This window comes from Thermobia domestica, chromosome 11 (assembly GCF_964235325.1).
Source record: "Thermobia domestica chromosome 11, izTheDome1.hap1.1, whole genome shotgun sequence".
Taxonomy (NCBI): domain Eukaryota; kingdom Metazoa; phylum Arthropoda; class Insecta; order Zygentoma; family Lepismatidae; genus Thermobia; species Thermobia domestica.
The window spans coordinates 73,152,392-73,171,924 of record NC_137464.1 but is presented as its reverse complement, the minus strand read 5'-3'; the positions used below and the strand labels follow the sequence as shown (position 1 = coordinate 73,171,924).

At 34.7% G+C, this 19,533-nt stretch overlaps 1 protein-coding gene across 6 annotated transcripts in view; it reads left to right on the top strand.

The window, feature by feature from the left end:
* Nucleotides 1-19,533, top strand: part of LOC145664174 (cyclin-dependent kinase-like 4) — a 345,081-nt gene that overhangs the window by 214,039 nt on the left and 111,509 nt on the right. Inside the window, exon 1 of one of the 6 annotated variants that reach the window (XM_081730595.1) lies at nucleotides 9,187-9,449. The exons of 3 other annotated variants lie outside the window; for them this stretch is intronic. In XM_081730595.1, coding sequence (XP_081586721.1) covers nucleotides 9,307-9,449 — 143 coding nt within the window. In that variant the 5' untranslated portion in view covers nucleotides 9,187-9,306. Of the gene's footprint in view, nucleotides 1-9,186; nucleotides 9,450-12,969; nucleotides 13,088-19,533 lie in introns of those variants that run through there. 2 more of the 6 variants (XM_081730594.1, XM_081730598.1) reach the window with 2 other exon arrangements.

Here is a 19,533-nt window from a genome sequence, read left to right as displayed (position 1 = left end):
TGCATCGATCAGACCCTAGAATAGAATAGAATATTTTATTATCATGTTTTCAAGATATGAAAAATACTGGTAAAGTTTGCAACACTGCTTAAAGTGATATAATTTCGAGAATTGGTTGTACTTACATATGCCAAAAATATTGTAATGTTAGAAGAAAAAATTAAAAACTTTCCACAAATACGCTATTTTGAGCAATGTATCAAATTTTACCATTTTTTAACTATATTATTTGGTCTGAGGAATGGTCTGAAATATTATTTTTTTATATATACATTGCTGTAAATTTCATGATCTTTATGTCTAATGAAAACCATCTGTGTGGTAAAATATTATAACGCTTTTTTGCAAGAAAGTCCTTTGAAAGAAGTTAAATTTCAATTTCTTTTAACTTATTTTCCACATATTCGAAACATGTCATATGAGGATCGTAGTATTCGACATTGAAATACTTTGGATTTGCATTTCCTCTTTCGGTTTACTTGCGTTAAGTACCATCTAAAATTTGGTTCTTTTTCAATCTTGTGATACTATCGTTCTTAGTCTGCAACACTGCATAACACGTGTAGTATTTTAAGTTTTCGTTTCACATGTAGATTTGAAATATATACTAACATAACGTGGTGCCATTTGAAAAAAAAAATATAACTTTATATTGCATTGGCAATAGTGTTAACCTGGTGTTAATATCAATAATAATTGATATAAGATAACATATTGTAGAGTATGATTTAGTTTCCTTACATTAATTCAATATATTCATTTATCGAAGAAAATGGGTTCACAATTAACTACTCATACAGTTTTTATAAGCGTTTATCGGCAGCTTATTTTAAGCTTCAGTCCTGTTTCCACAATATTATTACCGTTAACGGGGAAAATTGCCCAAAGGCCAGACACATACCAATCGATAGATCTCACTCAGTAGAAGAAACTGATATGCGTCAGTGTAAAACCTCATGCGTAGTTTTCGAGAAAATTGAAGAAAATAAATTATTTTGCGACCCTAAAAATTGATGTTGAACGAAAACTATGCCACCTATTAAGGGTCTTCACTATAGCGAAATTAAACTACCGCTAAATTTTAGAGATTTTCTGTAATATCTTTAAAAAAAATTCGAAAAGCAGAAACGTAGTGAACTAGACAATACGATTTTGTATGTGATACCTTTATCACAACTCACTATCTGCTTTCGATTTGCAACTGTAGATAGATTTAGCATTTTTTGCGGATTCTGTAAATAGTGGAATACCAAAAGCTGATAGGTGAATTGTGGTAAAGGTACCACATGCAAAATTGCATTGTCTAGTTCACTACGTTTCCGCTTTTCGAAAATTTTTATTTGTTTTGAAGATATTACAGAAAAACTCTAAAATTAGCGGTAGTTTAATTTCGCTGTTCTGAACTACACCCTCATTCTTCATGATGGCACTAGGAAGACGACAGTACGTAGTATGGTTCATGAGATATAGCCCAAAATTGTAATTAACTCTTAAACTTCATCTTTTATTTCACTAAAAATACTGCCCAAAGATAAGACATGGGGTTAAGTTCCAAAGTTGGTCGTCCGTTTCTCGCAAAATGGTAAAAATTTACCGAGAAGAAATGGACATATGCTCTTTTGTGTGCTTAATAATATGTAAGGAAAGCGGAAGTTGTGTTTATTCTTTTTCATAAGCAGATATCATCATGGAACTATCTGACAAACGGAGGAAACTATTTCGTACAAGGTTACTGCTTGGTTGGATTGTGGGGAAGTAACGAGCATTTGTATTCTGAACATGGCTGCAGGTGTAGAGACGTTCCAGTTGGTATCTTTACTCAGAGACAAGAACTTCCACTATTAATTTTAAGAAAATGGGTCGAAACTTCCTTAACCCTAACCTATAACCCTACCCTACCCTACTTATCCCTAGCTTACTCTACTTTATCCTACCCTACTCTATTACACCCTTTTAAAGCTGTCCTAAAAATTTATGATTTTTAAAATTTTTGTAGCTATTTTTACGCTTTTTGTATATATACAAACATACATAGGCGGACTGGCCATAGTGGAGTTGTGGAGCTTTCCACAGGGGCCGGTTCATTACAATTAAGGGGTCGGTAAATCTAAAAGACTTTCAGACAGTACAGTATGATCAAATCAAAAGATGTAGGCTATATCTATGAAACATTTCTAAAATGTAGGCCTATTGAACAAACAAAATAATTAATTTCTTAATTTCCAATTCAAAAATGGATTCCTTTCGTCAGGTAATAGGCCTTCACTTTTGAAATAGAACAATGTTCTTTATTTTGCATAACGCTCAACTGATGGTGTTGCAAACATGCAAGGCACTTATAATGGATTCACTTCATGGTTAAGCAAGGAGTCTCCAGAACAGCACATGTGATGTTATGTACACATTCTTAATCTTGTGATGGCAGAAACTACCAGTGCCACTCTCCAATGTACAACTCTATTTGGGCTTTTAAATCATTTTGCAGTTTCTTTACGAGATTCGTACTTACGAATGGATATATGGGAACACGAAATGAAGGGCTGAGCATCGAAAACGACTGAATCTCATTGGAGAAACAAGATGGTGGGCAAAGGCTAGCGCTCTGAAGAAAGTTTTCGGATCAAAGGGCAATAAGGAATCATCTCTCTTTGTTACTCTGTTTGTAACACTTGACACAATCGAAAACAACAATCTAATGCCACCAAATATAGACGAAAAGCAGCATCACATAAAGAGTCCCTACTCAAATTTGAAAATATTTTGACGTCGTTTATTTTTTATACATTTTTGACCAATAAATATGGCTTAGATATAATGAAAGCATTCAACATGGTGAAAGTGACTTCCAAAACGTTACAGGAAGTTAGGGAATGTTTTGAAAGTCAGGAATGAAGAGAAATAATTCATTGAATGGGCAAAAACTAAGTTACTTGAAGAAGAAGATCTGATCATTGCTGTTACTACTACTCTTCTGCAGAAAGGATGAAGGAAAAAATTATGCCTGGTGAATTAGCACCTGATGAACTTGTATTCGATCCACAAAACACCTATAAATATCAAGTTTTTAATGTCATTGTAGACACAGTAAACACAAGCTTGTCAAGAAGGTTTTATATGAACAATAGTGCTTTCTTTGTTGATATAGCTATTCTTGATCCAAAATGTTTCCAAGATATTAGAAGCAGAAGATTTTAACCACCTTTACTTCAACATTTAGCTAAGATTGGCATATTTTAAGTCGCATATCACATCAGATTTATTAAGATGGAACTGACCACTTTAGCTAATCACTGGGAGAGACTGAAGTCCCCTTTAGATGGGTATGATGTAATGAAATTAGAAGAGGAGGTTGAAACCACACATAACTCTCCCGATGACTTCACTCTGAAGAAAAAGTATATTAGTTCATGTCAGGACTGTTGTGTTTGTTGCCGCAGACTTTTGTGCATGTATAATCTTTTGACAGGAACTTATTGTAACATAAGATTTGTCTACAAATACATGCTTACATTTCCTTTTACACAGGTAGCAAGCGAGAGAATTTTTTCTGTGTTAAAGTTCATAAAAGACAGACTGAGAACGACTCTATCACAGGATAAGTTGGAATCCTTTATGCTTATGTTAGTGGAGAAGGAAATGTTTCAACATATGGATGTAGACAACATCATAGATAATGTAACATAGTGTAATCTCAAAGATATGTACGTATGTATCAATGTCTGGCTGTAGCTATGTGCTCATATTTCTAATTCACTTCACAACTTTATAAAACTTACTAAAATATATAACTGCCAGCCAACTCCCAAACTTTTATTTTGAATGAAGTTGAAAATAAAAAGCTAAATACACAAAAAATCTTTCTCTTAAAATAATAGAATACCGTACCTATACTATTGTGACGATTGTGTGCTAAAGGAACATTGAGCATACTAAGCACAAAGTAGACCTATATCGAATTGAATATAGTTTCATTTACAAGAGTGTATATTCCTTAATTTATAAAGGACCTATTTAAAAATATAAAATTATAAAAAATATTATTGGAAAACAAAAAATAGGGGCTATTTTTTTTCTGAAAGGGACGGTTAGTGGAATTGTTCCACAGTGGAATTTTCATCCCAGTATGCCCCTGTGAGAAATTCCTTTCCACAAACCACCCAACTTGCAGTGGGGTTTCCTGGTTTTCCTTTTCCTCTTAGTTTACAGTGGAACTCTGTGAGCATTCAACTTCCCTTTGCTTGCAGAGAAGCACAGAGAATCCTACTATGCCTTACTCAGCTTCAACGGAGGTTTGTGAGGTTGGGATACCTACTTACCCTAATTATTAGTGAACTTATTTAGTGAAACTGTATTATACTGTTTTATAACAGAAAGTCTTATTTAAAAAATGGTTGTGGGAGAAAATCGATCAATTACACAATCTCGATTCCCGTGTGTAATTGCTCGATCTTCTACCTGATTTAGCAGAATTTTACAGTATATTGAAATGAACAAAATAACATGTTTCAAGGTGAATTCTCATATTTAGTTTTCAAGAAAAAAGCGAGTTTGTGGCGCCAAAAAGTCAGTCGTTCGTGGCCAATAATAATTAACAGTTTTTAATTTGCTGGAAGATATTATTAATTTAAGTACTGTATAGATAGCAAAATACATTGTTAAGTATCAGATTGTATCTATTAATGCTTGTGTTCCCTAATGGTGACATAATACTGTTTTATAAACATATTACTTGTAACTGTTTTTGTCATTGGATAATTTACTGAAAGGTACATAAATTTTCTTAGAACCTTCTAATAGTGTACGTATGTACCTTCTTCCTAAGTGCCATATTCGTGATGTGTTACTTGATGTCAAATACGTATATACTTTAAATTAAGTACCATCGTTATCTTAAGCCAAATAAATAAAGGTTGGCAGTTTTCTTTGTCGAGTATCCGATCAATAATTCTGACAGCGCTTTCATCTGCAAAACTAGGACATCATGTTTTTGACTACAATTACCTCAAAGCAAAGTCTCATATTCAATTATACTGTCAAAATTTTTTAACATGTAAATTCTGTATAGTATAGTCTTGAAGAGTAGTTACTCTAAATAATTGATGAATTAAAATGAAATTCCTATTTTTACGACTTACGTCCACCACTTCCATCTGTCATCAGTAACTTGCAATGATCATCGTCTTATTTAGCCTTAGTTCACAGTAAATGTGGGACGTTGAACTAAAGGATTCACTTTATTTTATTTTATTTTATTTCACGCTCGTTTCGGTTTCCCACTATGTAATTATTACAATAATAACGTTGGATGTGTGAACAAGAAATTCTCTTTTAGCTGTTTGAAGCGTGATGCGGTGATGTATGTTTCTCACACCTATCCATAAAACAATGTCCTATCTTTAGTATAGGTATCTAACTAAATTGCTGAACTAACGAAAAAGTGGAAAAATTAAACCAACTTAAAAAGAAATATAATCGACTTCAAAAATGCACTGCATAGCATAAAAAACTTAAGACAAAGCAGTATTAATAGACTTCAACCAAAGCGCTACAAAGCAAAATAATAATAATAATAATAATAATAATAATAATAATAATAATAATAATAATAATAATAATAATAATAATAATAATAATAATAATAATAATAATAATAATCTCTTAAAACTAGCAAACAATTAATTTCTATTATGTATATACAAAATTAAAGTCTGTGCAGTCAAACATATTAATGCTTCTTGAAATTATACTGTACTATCCAACCTAATTTTATGCTAGTCACTAATTTGTTTGCCTTTGCACAGACTTCAAAAAATTTTTTCTGAATAACTGTAATAAATTATTATCTGGTTTTAAGTACTTTGTCATTATTACTTTCTGTTTTTGTTGAAGTCAGTTAACATTTAAAAAAAGTTTGCGTTAAGAAGTTTGATTTACCAATCAAAACTTCTTTACTCTGTCTGTGTATCCGATCAGGGGCGGATCCAGGACGGACTTCTGGGGCAGCGGTGGGTTGTAATACTGCTACTTAGAGCTACTTTTAAGAGCTCCAAACTCTTGGATGAGTTTTATTTATATATAAAATCAGAAAGTTTCCTCTTCTGGGGGGCGATCACCCCGATCACCGCCCCTGGATCCGCCACTGCATCCGATAGCCAAAAAAAAAAGAAAGAAAGAAAGAAATCTAAAGAACTACTTGATGAGTAGCTATCTATTTTGACCAGGATATAGACGATTTGTTAGTAGACGTAATCCATTCACCGGAAATCGTAGAAATCAACTGTTTCCGGTTTTAACGTTGATCACTACAGAACAAAATCACAGAGTTTAATAGATAGAGAGAAAAAAGTTTCCTGTAATCGATTAAGCCCCCCAAGAATACATTTCTATCTCCATTCGTAACTCCCTACTAAAACAGGAAGTGATAGAAATCCACTAGAACTTCCGGTTTTAATATTGAACTACTTAGCAAGAACGATAAAAGATAGCAAGAAGCTGCTTTTCGGAATCGATTTAGGATTCTAAGCATAGGTAAGCATATTCTGTCTTTACCCTTATGCAAACTAGAAGTAGCAAACATGAACCACTTCTAGTTTTAACGTTGATCACTATACGAGGTGTGACACAAAAAAAACGAGACTAAGTGCATAACTTGAAAAAGGATTGGAGTTGGCAACAACTGTTTTGGTGACGTAATGTCACACCCCTCCTCGATCCATGCTACCAGTTTCGACTCAGCCGGTGGTGACAGTTGGGAGTATTGCATCAGTGAGTGAACACGTGCAACTGCATTCTGCCGGAAAGATGTCTAGTGCAAAAGCTGAACAGCGAATCAACATCAAATTTCTTGTGAAACTTAAGAAATCAGCCACAGAAACATTTCAAATGTTAACTGAGGCTTATGGAGATGAAACTTTGTCTCGAGCACGTGTGTTTGAATGACATAAACGGTTTTCGGAGGGAAGGGACAATGTTGAAGATGATGAACGTTCTGGGCGCCCAAGGTCAACGATTACAGACCAAAACATTGCCAAAGTTCGTGAGGTGATCCGGGGTGACCGAAGATTAAGTGTTCGTGCAGTGGCGGAGTTGGTTAACTTGAATAGGGAAGCAGTTCGACGCATTTTAACTGAGGAATTACACATGAGGAAGATTTGTGCGAAGGTTGTTCCAAAAGTTCTGTCCGATGACCAAAAACAGTGCCGTAAAGACTTGTGTGTGGACATGCTAGAACGCATTAGAAACGAGCCAAATTTGTTGGAATCTGTTGTAACTTGTGATGAAACATGGATTTTTACCTATGATCCTGAAAGTAAGCGCCAATCGATGCAGTGGAAATATCCAGGATCCCCAAGACCCAAAAAAGCGCGCATGTCAAAATCAAAATTCAAGGCAATGTTGATTGTCTTCTTCGACATTAAGGGAATTCTAATGATTGAGTGGGTTCCCAGTGGTCAGACTGTTACTCAGCACTACTACATTGAAGTACTAAAAAGACTTCGTGAAAAAATTAGAGAAAAAAGGCCACAGTTGTGGAGTGATGGATGGCTGTTGCATCAGGACAATGCACCCGCTCACAAGGCCCTATCTGTCAAGCAGTTTCTGAGCAGCAAAAACATTACTGTAATGGAGCATCCACCTTATTCACCAGATTTGGCTCCCTGTGACTTTTTTTTATTTCCCAAAATTAAATCTTGCATAAAGGGAACCCATTTTACCACAGTTAAAGATGTTCAGGAGAAAACGGAGAATCTCCTGAAGGGCCTTCCAGAAACCTCGTTTCAGGAATGTTACAAGCAATGGCAGCACCGAATGCAGAAGTGTGTGAATGCTGAAGGGGACTATTTTGAAGGTGATAACATCACAGAGAACTAATTCTGTAAGTACACTGACTTATTGGAACAGTCTCGTTTCTTTTGTGTCACACCTCGTAGAGCAAAAATGATAGTAGACAACGAGAAGTGGTTTTCGGTAACCAATTAAGCGCCCCAGGAATATATTCTATCTCCGCTCTTATCTCTCTACTAAAACCGGAAGTGCTAGAAATCTACTACCGCTCACATGATGTGCATGCGACACTATTACTTATTGAATGCCTATGTGTGTACTTAGGATAAACTACCTGTCACACATATCCAATAGGCAGCGAAGCTGCTGATTGGTTTATTTGGACAGAACATTCTTCTCGAGAATGTTTTGTCCAATACGCTACCAGGTTTTCTTCCAGAAAATTCTTTCTCTGGATACAAAATCAAAATTTGTGGGGGAAGGGGACTGGAACACTATTTGCTAATGGACGTGCCCTGCACAAAACGTATGAAATCTTAATTTATCTTAGCTCCAGAGGAGAAAAGGGAAGCCTCACGAACAGGGCCGGATTTCCCAATAGGCCTGGTAGGCCCGGGCCTATGGGCGCAAGCTCCCAGGGGGCGCACGGCCGAGAGAAAAAAAATTAAAAATAAATAGCCATAACTTAACATATTTTTTGAATTGGTTTTACAAATCAGGCTAATAAAGCATTCTGATTTTGAAGTTCATTGGAACAAATAATTGTTGGTAAAGTTCACCAAATTTTTGTTAATACATTAACGGTATTTTGTTAAGCCCAGAACCAAGTAAATTCCTCAAAAAACTTGCAATGATAAAATTGCATCGTGGAGTGGTGTTTAAGCAATTAACATATAGGCCTGATATAATTTTTAATAAAGGTTTTTAGGAAAGTAACTTTAACCAGACTAGGGGACGGAAAAAAATTATTGGGTTTAGGGGCGCCAAAATGCTAAATCCGGCCCTGCTCACGAAACCATACCTGCAAGAAACATTGCACAATATATATTACAATAGAAAGTATAAATATCAGCTTTAGATGTTTATGTAACTATTATTGTGAATTCTTCGGGACTGGGTGTGCTACATCACAGGTAGGGTAAAAGTGAATTTGAAAAAGGTAGGGGGACGCATGAGCCATGACGTCACGCCGTCCCTCGTGCTTGTCTTTGGCCATTGTAATTTTTTTTTTAAAAAAAAGTGTGGGAACGTCGCATATTTTCTGGAAGTAGGTGGACGACGTCCCCCGCGTTTCCACTCACTTTTACAACTGGCTGTCTATTTATCAACAATTCACTTGCATTGTTACGGTTCATTTGTTGTTTGTAAAATCATTGGAAACATCAATAACATATATTTGTTTAAACTTTTTGTTTACGTGTCATAAGGAGAATAATAGATAAGTGTTTTTTTTTTTTTTAAGTAGTTCCTTACAACAAATTGTTTTTATTTATATATATTTATTTATACGTTGTGTTCAGAATGTCTATTAAAGTGCTCTTTCAACTGAAATTACCAACTAGAAAGAGAAATGCTAAATTTCAAAAATGTATAACTCTTAACAAATGCGATTTTCTTCGGGACTACTTTTCGAAACAAGCGGAGAAAAAAGACGCAGATTTAAGGTAAGATTAGTAAAATTAGTGCAAGAGGTAACTACCCAATTAATTCTTAACTAAATGTTTCTATTTTGCTGAAACATTCCTAATAAAGTAAACTATCGCGGAATTGGGTGACGCGGCAATCTTAAAGGCCTAAAATCAATCGAAAAATGCTTTTGGACAATTTTTATTTACAGTAGGTAACCTATATATTACAATTATACTTAGTAAACAGTAGTTTTCTGTACTTACAAGTTTGTTGCTTTACATTTTTTTTTTTTTTACTGAAACAAAATCAGTCAATTGTTTTCGTTTTTTCGTGTTCAAACACCTCTTCTTTGTTTGTGACTGAAAGCTTCTTTTAATAACATTTTGTCACAATAGTATGGTTTATCCTGTGTTGTATATTTTCTTTTAATGCCATAATTTATCGTCGCAAAGAAAGATGAAAGAAAAAACAAAGAAAGGCCACTGATAATCGACAGTTTACAATACACTGAACTAGAGCTATCAGAGTTACGGTTGTTACTGTGTACTAGAGACCTGCACGGGCCGAATTTTTCGGCCCGAGCCCAATCCAGCCCGAATGTACGCAGGCCCGGCCCAGCCCGGGCCCGAAAAGTTTTGGAGATTTTCGGCCGGAGCCCGGCCCGGCCCGGCCCGATAAGTTTTTAAAAATTCTTGGCTCAATTCTGCCCGGGCCCGATAAATTTTCGAAGTTTCATTTTGTAACATTTTTCACGGGCACACTTCTTCAACGTTTGCTTTATTCTAATTATCGTTTAACGAATGTCAATAATTATTAAAGAATTGCAATTAATCGGCCCCAGCCCGGCCCGACCTGAAGAGAAATCAGTGTCGGCCCGCCCAAGCCCAGCCCGGCCCAAAGAAATAATAGAGTCGGCCTGCCCAAGCCCGGCCCGTGCAGGTCTCTACCGTGTACTACCCGTCTTTGAGTCCCTTTTTTAAGATATGGATGGTTTACTCAGTCTCCTTTATATATCTACATTGTTCCTCGTCCGTTGGGAGACAAATGTTTTCAACAACTACTTGATGGATTACCACTAAATTTAGTCACAATATAGAGAGTTAGGAACCAAGTTACGAACAAAATTCGTTTAGGGAGGGGATATTCAAACCTAAAGTGGTAAAAATAAATCATTTCGGGTTTTTCCTTTGATCACTATAAATTGATTGTGAAATTGATTCTTTTTCACAATCACCATACTTTCTTCTCTCCTTTCGTCACTCGAAAATTAAAAAAAAAAAAAAAAAAAAAAAAATGTGAACGAGAATAAATATATGTACAAAGATTGAATGACAAAATAAACATTTAGAGAGAGGAATAAGTTTATTTTATGGGGCATTTGAACAAATAATTTAAAATAACTGATCAAGTATTTCGTGTGGAGTGCATCTACATACAGAACAGAAAATTGGACATAAAAATATTGTGAAAGAAGGCTTTGAGTTCAATTTGTTGTTATGGTTGCGATTTAAAAATAAAAGAAAGGGGATCGGTAGAACTTAGAAATGATGTGAGAGTATTGAGAGAAGTAAGAGAGAGACGTGAGAGAGAGAAGAAGAATATTAGAGACTATTTTGAATAAAAAATGAAAATAGATATGCTACTTTGAAGAGAAATCATATTTTGATGGATATGACAGAGGTGAAGTGTAAAAAAGTGTAGATAAGATATAACTAGAAAACTGTATGAAATAGTGTAACATTAGGTCAAAACAAAGAGGTATAGTACAGTGGAACTACCATACATGACGGCATGTAAATGTATCGGGAATGGAAGACGTTGATGACAATGATGTTGCGGATCACACGGTGATGAGTTACTCTAATCAAAAGTACGATTGTGAATTGTGTCATGTCCTCGAGTCGTTCGTTTGTTGGGTAATAAATATAACTGAGTTTCCCGTTTCCAAGAATAAAAATTCTTGATTTTAACAAATTTTGATGTATTTATCTACGTACACTGTAAATTGTCTTTCGTGAAAACTTGGTTAACTCAAACCCCAAATTTCGATGACCACTAACTCGGAAATGAAAGGTCAGCACAAGAAAATACTTCACATCTATACTAAGCAAATGGAAGTCTACCTCTGTGATAAGTTTGGTCAGGATTGGATGAGCTCTGTAGGTAAGTTGCGTACCATAATAAGTATACTGTCCTTGTAGGCTGACCTTTTAAAAGAAAAATCAAACGAAGCACGAAGATTATGCTCTTAACTATATTTTACGTGTAGTTGTAGTAATGAACTCCTCAGAGCCAACCTACTTACGTGATAGTGGCATCCCCTTGTTTACATGCTCCCGACCTTCCTACGTAGTAGTGACATTCTCTGCTTTACATGCTTTCAACCCACCTACGTGTTAGTGACATCCCCTTCTTTAGATGCTTTCGACCTACCTACATGGTAGTAACATATCCTTCTTTACATGATTTTGGCCTACCTACGTCTTAGTGACATCCCCTTCTTTACATGCTTTCGACCTACCTACGTGGTAATGACATCCCTTTCTTAACATGCTTTCAACCTACCCCTACGTGCTAGTGACATCCCCTTCTTTACATGCTTCCTACCTACCTACTTACGAAGAGGCATTCTCTTCTTTACATACTTTCGACCTACTTACGTGGAAGTGACATCTCCTTGTTTACGTACTTCCAACCTACCTACGTCATTATAACCTCCCCCTGTTCGCATGCTTCGGACATTATTACGTCGTAGTGACTTTTACTAACTTCTAAATTGTTTAACATACTCGGGCTAAGACTGCAAAATTTAAAGAAGCCCTTCAGTCCGCGACGATTTAAATTTCCACATCAATGAAAGGTTAAAAAACAACAGAGAAAAAGTAATCAAAACCAATACAAGTTAACTGAGATTACCTTTTTGTGTTCATGTAGATCAATAGTAATAATATCCACACGTATACATGAGGGTTTGTCTATCTGTCTTTCGCCAGAATAGCGCCTGCTGATAGCTAGATGCGCAAGTTTATCTGTAAAACTTATCTTGTTCGTTTCGTTTTATTAATATTGACCCAATAATTATCCGCATTTTATATGTGACAAAACTGGAGAGAATATACATATAAAATTTCATGTTTGACCTTGACATTGTGAATCGCATGTATATATGTTTATTTTTCGATCGCAGATAAGGGGAGGTTGAATATAAACCAAAACCTATCGCATTAACATTCTATCCTGAAAATTGTGTAACCACATTACAAATGTACTTTAAAGGTTGCATAACCAAACTTGTACTGTGGGCAGATAGGATGGTTATTATCTGCGGGTGGGATTTGAACGGTCCGTCTTTTGATATAACAGGCGCCAAACAGCATCCTTATTTCTTTGCTTTCTAAATAATGAAAAGTATCGAACTTTGAAGTGCAGTCTGCGCATGCTCAGCGTAGCCGAAATAGGAGAGGGAGGGAAAACGTGCGAAAGAATAACTCGTTCGTTGCAAATGTTTTATAGGTGAGGAAATCCTCGCCTTCAGTTCCAACTCTGCTGTCATCATGACAAGCCGCGAACATGGAGCTGAATTTTCACAATGATGTCAGAGTTCTTCCAGAATTTCTTTTGTGGTTTATAAGAAAGAAGAAGGGCTTTTAGCTATGCCTATCAGTTTTAGAAGGTAAGAACCAAAACTTATTTTGCCTTTAATTATAAAGTAATGATTATACTTTTAAAGAGAAAATGTTACATCTGAAACTTCCAACAATTAAGAGTAAAAATTTCACGTGGTGATCAAAATTGAATATTGAAGGAGGAGCTACTTGACATACAAAGATAATTGTCTGCGTTTTCTTTCATTTTTATAATAAACACTAACATTATGCTTAAGGAATCTGAAGGTTCATGGCTGCAGAAACAATCCCTTCATTGGACTCTTCTATGCTGTCAACCCACCTTGAATTCTTATTATCCCAGTTCTCAAAATCCCTCATATTATTCTCCAAACTTCTTCTTAGCCTCAGTAAAGATTTCTTTGCCTAGGCTAATTAACTAGAACTCTCTTTCCTTCCCAGTTTTCGAGTAGTTACCACACGTGTCACTCATGCACGGGATACCGAATTCGATTCCCGATAACATCGTGTACGTGGATTTTCTAAGGGTTCTCCCGTTTCCTTCCACTTTTTCATTCCACCATTTCTTTCATTTCTCACCATCACCGCCTCCTTTAGCCTAGCCGGCATAACCGTGGGACGTAAAACTCAAAGATTTCATTTCATTTTTTTCCATTCCCGGTGGGGGAAATTGAAAGCATTATGGAGGTTCGAATTCCATCTTAAACTGTATATCCATGTCTCCTATAGCCACGGTGCTAAGAAAAGGGGATGCTAAATATCAACAAACATAAATGAATAAACAGACAGACAGACTAATACTCTATGCACATCGTATACATCCATGCGAGCGACGCGGTCCCGCCTATCTTTTATAATAAGCACTAGCAATTAATTTTCTTTTAATGTACTGTACTTTGAAGTAATGTGTTTGCATACCATTAAATTCTTACGTTAATAGCTACTTCACATTAGAGACACTTGCAGATTATTATTTACTTCTATATTTCTTTCTTTTTTTCAAAAAGAAAAATCACGTTTTCCTGATATGTATATTTTACGTAATTAGTTACTTAACGCTTTGACCTGCTATACAAGATTATGAATGACATGAAGGATTTTTTGCATGTAAATTCTCTTTAGTTAACATTATTTTGACGAACAAATTTTTCATCTTAAAACCATGTTTCTTATTTAATTTATTTATATAATACTATAGGAAGAATCCATCAAATATTTGTATAAATAATTTCTCAATATTGTTACCTGTACTTTTTCTGACTCCTTGTAAATGTTGAGTATTTTCAATAGTCTCTGAAAAAAATGATCAATATCTACAATTCCAAATGGAAAATGAAATAAATTTTGTCATCCAAGATTTCATAAAGAGTTTTATGCGCAATCTATATGCCCCCACTCTATAAGAAATTATAAATCATTTCACATCCGTTTGTATTAGAGAATGAAGAACAATAGTTTATGCAAGTAGTTCGAAATTGCATAAGCAAAAGAAAAAATAGGTCCCAATGTTACCAGTAAAAAAAATGTTCAATCCTATCTTAGTTTAATTACCATTTAAATGCAACTGACAACGACATTTTCTCTGATTGTTAGTTATACTTATCTTCCTGATAAATATCAAATAACTAATGTGTTTTACCCATTCACTTCTAAAACATATTCAACGTGTAATTATAATATTTGATTGTTATTTGTACGTATAAAGTGATAAGTACGCACAATATAAGCAATATAAGCATGGCTTAAGCTGCACCACATCTTCAAAAAGCAAAATGTAAAAGATAATATCATTTTGTTTTTTCAAAAAAAAAAAAATAATAATAATTTCATGGTTTTAAAAGTACCAAAGGCTTATTCCATACTTCAGAATGTAAAATAGCAAATGGGGAGCCATAGAACTTCACGGGACCTTTTAAAAACTCTTGAAAGACAGTAAGACAGATAAAAAAAATCAACTGCCTCACACAAGAAAACTGGAATCTTTTCTGAAACAGTAGAATTTATGGTGTCTAAAATTCAGATAATTTCATTTCATAATCAACAATCAATATACGAGAGATCATAAAGATAGGAAGCATTACGGGATTTTGCCCGACTGTTACCGATCACATTTCACGAAGTTAGCTAAAACTTCATATTCTTTAAAGAGAGACATTGAATTCAATAAAACAGTGGAGAGAAAGCATTGTGCGTTCGTCAGAAAATTTCTATTTACTGTATACAATCCTATTTTTCTACATATTTTCCTAAATGAATTATGCAATTTAAGTACCGTTTTCCTAACATATATTTTGTCTGTGTCAAAGAAAACAACTCAAAATGATGAATCGCTCTAGGGATATTGAAAAAAAAAATGTGGAGTTGAAATCATTTTGCGATCACAGTTTAGTTGGATCCACAGTCAGTCCTTCGATTCTCGGCGGAAGTACCTTGAAATTTGAATGCACTACAGTAGTTTCGGATTCCATCTCAAACTGTAGATCCACGTTTCATATAGCCTCACTGCTGAAAAGGAGCGCTAAACTTCAGCAAAAGAACATAGACCTCAGGCTTACTATCCGTAATTGGGGCTTGCACTAACTAACCTTACTAAGATTCACTCTAGCTCAAACTTGCAGTCGTTCGAGCTAGGGATCGCTATCCTCAACGAGGCTGGCGACAGCTCGATCTCGAGCTTAGACTCGGGCTCATTAAGGACTCCGTCTCCCTATCAGGCTTGTCCAGATTCAAACTTTGCTTGCTGGTCGCATGATCTCGCGATAAAGAGAAATTAAAACCTGATGTGGAGTGTTTAGGTTCATTGAAGTAAGTTTAGGAGAAGATTAGCGCTACTAAAATAGAAAGTAGGAATTTAAAGTCTTAGAGTAGTTTATAAATACACACACACACACACACACACACACATATATATATATATATATATATATATATATATATATATATATATATATATATATATATATATATATATATATATATATACCTTGTTGCTCTTTTTTCGATATATTAATTCATTAAAATTCATATAAATCAAAATGTGTGCCAAACGAAAGTAAACATCTGTAAATTATGCATGTGGGGTCCCTTCTTCTTCTTCTTTTTTCAACGAGAGAATTGGACTTTACAAGCATTTATTCAGATTTTTAAGCCACTCGTTCAAAAGAGTAAAACTGAATGTAAGCCTATAGAAATCTGTATTTAGTAATTAATAGTTACAAAACTATGGTAAATTTCCCATATTTATTATCTTCTGTGTGCTTTAGCACGGACTGCAGAAACTGAAGGATGTTTAACGTTTAGCCGCTATGGGAACTGTATAGAACCCACGAATCAATATGAACATTTCGAGTATTAATAAAAGAGAACTTACCAAGGCACCAAATATATTAATAACACAAATATTATTAATATGCGTTTGGTGTTTTGGTCAGTTTTGTTCTATTAATACTGTGAATATTAAAAAAACTATAATGAACAAGAATACTTCAAATATGGTTTTCCTCATGGCAACGCTCATCAAGGTTAATCGATCTTTCATAAGTTAATCTGTATTGAATATTATTGATTATGTGCCTAAATTCTTTCTACGTTCTATTGTTGCTATCGTTTATTGACATTTTAATATCACTTTTCACTGCCCAAGCTGTGTCATACATGGTTCTACAATTTAAGGCGGGATCCCAACTTCCGTAATGCATTCAATGATCTTCCACTGTAAATTGAACCAAAGACGCGTCCACTAGCCACAAGATCAATGGGAAAGGCTAATTCCACGGTTTACTTTTGTAGGCTAGTAAAAGTATTAATTAAACATTATTATTATTATTATTATTATTATTATTATTATTATTATTATTATTATTATTATTATTATTATTATTATTATTATTATTATTATTATTATTATTATTATTATCTGTATATTAATAGCGGTGTCTGTGAACAAAAAAACTTCAGATCCAAATTGAAAGTGATTATGTTTTAGACTCATTAATCTCTTGAACCAAACGACCAATCTCGATCAAAATTTCAACATAGATTACGTTCGTGCCTGAGATGGATTTTTCCATTTCACTTTGACGGAACAACATAGGGGATGGAGAGAAGGGGGAGATATACAAAAATCAATAAATATAAAAATAAAAGTGATCATAAGTTAATAACTCTTGAACCACTCGCTCGATCTCAATCAAATTTCCAACATAGATGAAGTTCAAACCTGGGAATTTTTTTGTTATTTCATTTTGATGGTACAACTTAGGGGAGCAGAGGAGAGGAGAGTAAATATATGAAAATAAATAAAACTTAATAACTCTTAAACCACCCGACCGATCTCGATTAAACTTTCAACATAGATAAGGCACAGACCTAGGAGGTTTTCGTCATTTTACTTTGACGGACCAATGTAGGGGAGGTGAAGGGAGACATGTATGTAAAAAAAAAAAAATAAATAAAAGTGACTGTCTTTGTGACTTTATGACGCTTAAAACACCGAACCCTCAACTTATCAACACAGATGAAGTTCGGACCTGGGGTGGTTTGTATCATATCCCTTTGCCGGTAGAACTTAGGGTAGGAGAAGGGGAGGGGAGACATATATAAAAATAAAAATAACTCTTGAACCACCTGACCGATTTCGATCAAATGTTCAACATACATGACGCTCGAGCCTGGAAAGTTTTTTTTTTTTTTTAATTTCACTTTGACGGTAGAACCTAGGGGAGGGGGAAGGGATATATAAAAAAAATAGAACTTAACTCTTGAACAACTTAACCGATCTCGATCGAATTTTCAACATATGTGACATTCGGGCCTGGGATAATTTTTATCATTTAACTGATCTCGATCAAATTTTCAACATACATGACATTCGGGCCGGGGATAATTTTTATCATTTAACTTTGACGATGCAACGTAGGGGAGAGGGAGGAGGATATGGTCAAATTTTCAACCACCTGACCGATCTCGATCAAATTTTCATCAACCTAGATGAAGTTCGAATCTTAGATGGTTTTTGTCATATCACTTTGACGTGTAACTTAAGTGAGGGGGAGAGACTTTTGAAAGTAAGGGGAGAGACATTTCAAAATGATCGAAAATGACCAATATTAATGTCGAATCTATAGTTTTTGGGGTCGCTGAGATGAACAATGATACATCTGATGCCGTGCCCCGCAACATGGGGAGGGGGAGAGGGATATATAAAAATCACTGATTTAATTTAGTATCATATTCAATCATTCAGACAACAATAGTGTCCTGCGCTTGAGCAGGACGTGCGGGTTTGCTAATTATTATTATTATTATTATTATTATTATTATTATTATTATTATTATTATTATTATTATTATTATTATTATTCGTAACATGTAAGTACTGCAACATTAAATATTTAAACTTCCAGTGATATTACAATGATACAACTTATATTTTACAATAATTGATCAAGTTATTAGTGAAATTTTCTTTTAGATATGAGCTCTCTAGAATATGTGGAAGTTGTTAATTTCGAGTACGAAAACATGAGTAGTACATAAGGCTCAATACTGCTTGTATTTGATCTGAAATGTTATTTGAAATAATGACAGTTTCAATGATTGTAGAAGAAAGTTCATAGAATATGCTGACACTAAAAGTAAAATCGGACGTGTTGACGCATACGTCATCACTATTTTACAGGATTCACATACGAAAGTATTTGTGCTGCTGTAAAATATTGAAAACCGATTTCGTTGCTTAGGGATTTTAAAATTTCGCTTCGTGCAGACATGTACAATGACACACATTTTAAAGCACAAATAATTTCAGATAGCTTATCTATTGTACTTATTCTGTCCAGCGGCGCAAATCTGTCTTCAGCATTGGGGAGAATGGGTAAGACCGTTCCCATATATTTTTAAGCGATGTTCAAAATATATATGAAGTTGAAAAACAATGCCGTGGATCAGGGAAGTAGAGTTGTTTTCAACATTGGGAGGCGGGCAGATTTGATACTTATTCTGGAGGGACATCAATTTCATCTCTCTTTCTTTTCTGGCAGACGAACATAAATCATCACATTTCTCCCCAAAAAGCACTCAAATCGGATTATTGAGGGTGGACAGTCCCCCAGTTCAAAATTGGAGGAAACATGCCCCCTCATTCCCCCAGGATTTGCGCCAGTGATTCTGTCAACAGTCTACAAATTTATGTTGTAACTCATAGTAATATCTTAAAATCTGTACCCAAAGAATAAGGGAGGAGGTAGTTATTGTCTAAATAAAAGCTAAAACCCTTATTGACAAGCTTTAAAAATAAATTGCAATGGTTTTTTATTCAGTGAAAATTTGAGAATTTCTGAAGGAAGACTTGTGTTTTAACACCGATCGTTCCCTGTAATGTTGACTAAAATTGATGTGGTGCTCGAAAATTAAACCCTTTGGACTTTCGGAAAATAAAATCTTAGGAATTTCGTAGTTGTATTTCAGCACATTCATCTTTAATAATAATAAT